Consider the following 2,358-nt stretch of genomic DNA (forward strand, 5'->3'; position numbering starts at 1 on the left):
AAGTCACGGACGGAGAACCGCACCCTCGCTCACTACTCGCCTGACCGAACGACGAAACCACTGACTCAGGAGACACAAAGGGACGCTGCTCCATCTGCAGAACGGCTGGCATCCATCGAGCTGAGTATTCAGGAGTTGAGAGACCAACTTGCTCTCGTAGTGAAGAGACTGGAAGCCCTGCAAAAAGGAGGCGAGAAGGGAAACCCCACCCCAGAGGACACACTGATAGAGGTCCAGAACATTGTCGAGGCGGTAGACGTGGTGGCTAGAACTATCCGCGAACCGAATACCCCTCAGCTCCAACAACGGCAACCGACGTTTGCCGAAGTAGCACGGATGCACCCACGCGCAACGCAACTTCCGCGCTTGAAAGCACCGCCTTCCAAGCAGACTCTAACTGTGCAAGGGAAAATCCCAGCACCGCAGGCCAGAATAGCGAAGATCCCAGACGTGGCGGCGGGGGGAGGCCTACGCGCCATGACGGCCGAAACACTGCCGGAAGCCTTTCGTTGGAGACCGAAGCTGGCGGAAGTCTTCATCCAAGTACCATTCTCTCTCGACGACTACCCTCTGGGGAAGTTTAGATCCGACCTCACGCAAGCCATAGGGTGCGGAGAAAATTATCTGAAGAACGTCCGGAAACTGCGTCGCAACCTCGTCGCAGTACTGCTGCCGGAGAAAGCACAGGAGGAACTTGTCTCCCTGCTCAGGAAGAAAAAGGCGACACACGGAGGCCCTCTACAGCTGCGAGTGCAGAAGGACCCTCTATTCGCCCCAAGTGCGAATGCTGAGGACCGCTACTACGAGGCGAGGAGATGTGGGCGCGAACTGGAACGCCTTACGAAACTGAAATTCGTATCGGCAGCGGACTACTACGCAAGGAGGATGAACGAGGTGGCCGAACGCACAGGAATCTCCATTGTTAGAGAGGAACCCAACAGGGTGGCAGACGCGCAGTCTCAGAAAGACGGAACGCTAGCTGGCGATCCAGCGACAGCTATGGGCCTTCCCGCTCCGGATGCAGAGTGAAAATGGGCTCCCCACCGCACATACGCGCGCGGCCAAGTGCGTCGGCTTACCCACCGACAGCGGTCTTGCCAAAACAGAATCCGAGTCTGAAGGTGCGTGCGACTCTCGACTCGACTAGCACCAACGGAGAAACCATCGCCGCGGAATCCATAACGGGCACGGAGAACGGGACCGGAGCGGAATCAACTCGATCTACTGATCTCACAGAGACCTATCGGAAATTACCTGCCACCGGACCCAACGACGGAGGAGCTACCACTGACTTAAAAGACACCTCGGAGACCCCTGTGATCACCGCCGACAGGAACGCAAACCCAGAGATATGCGCGACCTCCGACGCAAGTCGCTACTCCAGTGGAACAGCAGACCTAACTGAGTCGCGGGCGGAACCCCCAGCCACCAACGAAACCGCTATGGAACCCACCAATGCCGTAAAGAGAAATAACCCCCGCACGAGCAAGGCTGCACTTACCAAAGCCCAAAACTGCACTGTTGTTGCTGAGAAAGACAACCACTACGGCGGAACCTGGAGAGCTGCCGCTGCGAATGACCCAAGTGCGAGCGCAACAGTAACCACCAACACTGAAATCTGCACTGCTGCGGTCGAGAATGGCAACTACTACGGTGGAATCTGGAGAGCGAAGGCGGAGAATGGATACTACCCATGCGGAAGCACCACTGCGCCAACCAATGTCGAAACCCACACTGCTACTGCCGAGAATGGCAACAACTACTGTGACATTGGGAGATCCGCTGCCGAGAATGGATATTACCCAAGCACGAGCACCACTGCGCCAACCAAGGCCGAAATCCACATTGCTTCTGCCGAAAAGGGCAATAACAACTGCAACCTCTGGAGAGCGGTTGCCGAGAAGGGTGATCTCAACTACGACAGCACAACTGCACCTACCAATGTCGAAATCTGCACGGATACGGATGAGAATGGCAGCTTCCACGGCGACAGCACAACTGCACCTACCAGCATCGAAATTTACATTGCTACTGCACAACTGCACCTACCAAGGTCGCAATTTGCACGGCTACTGCTGAGAATGGCAATTACCACTACGAAATCACACCTGCACCTACCAATATCGAAAGCTACAATGCTACAGCTGAGAATGGCTATTACCACCACGAAATCACAACCCATACCGAAACCTAAACTGCTACTGCTGAGAATGGCAACTTCCACTACGACTGCACAATTGCACCTACCAATGTCGGAATCTGCACTGCTATGGCCGAGAAAAGCAATTACCACTACGAAATCACAACTGCACCTACCAATGTTGAAATCTACACTGCTACGGCTGAGAACGGCAATTT

At 55.0% G+C, this 2,358-nt stretch overlaps 1 protein-coding gene across 2 annotated transcripts; it reads left to right on the top strand.

Moving 5' to 3' along the window:
* Positions 1-1,029, top strand: KVP17_001151 (uncharacterized protein; the record flags this gene model as incomplete). Of its 2 annotated transcripts, none has more annotated exons than XM_068516303.1 (1): positions 1-1,029. In XM_068516303.1, a coding segment is annotated over one exon (1,029 nt), but the record flags the coding sequence as incomplete, so codon positions are not given. The 2 variants fall into 2 exon arrangements, with proteins under 2 accessions (XP_068375507.1, XP_068375506.1); XM_068516302.1 differs by having other exon boundaries at positions 337-1,029.
* Positions 1,030-2,358: the final 1,329 nt, after the last annotated feature.

The sequence above is a fragment of a genome (assembly GCF_019968985.1).
Source record: "MAG: Porospora cf. gigantea B chromosome Unknown PgB_NODE_3138_length_2831_cov_216.326, whole genome shotgun sequence".
Taxonomy (NCBI): domain Eukaryota; phylum Apicomplexa; class Conoidasida; order Eugregarinorida; family Porosporidae; genus Porospora; species Porospora cf. gigantea B.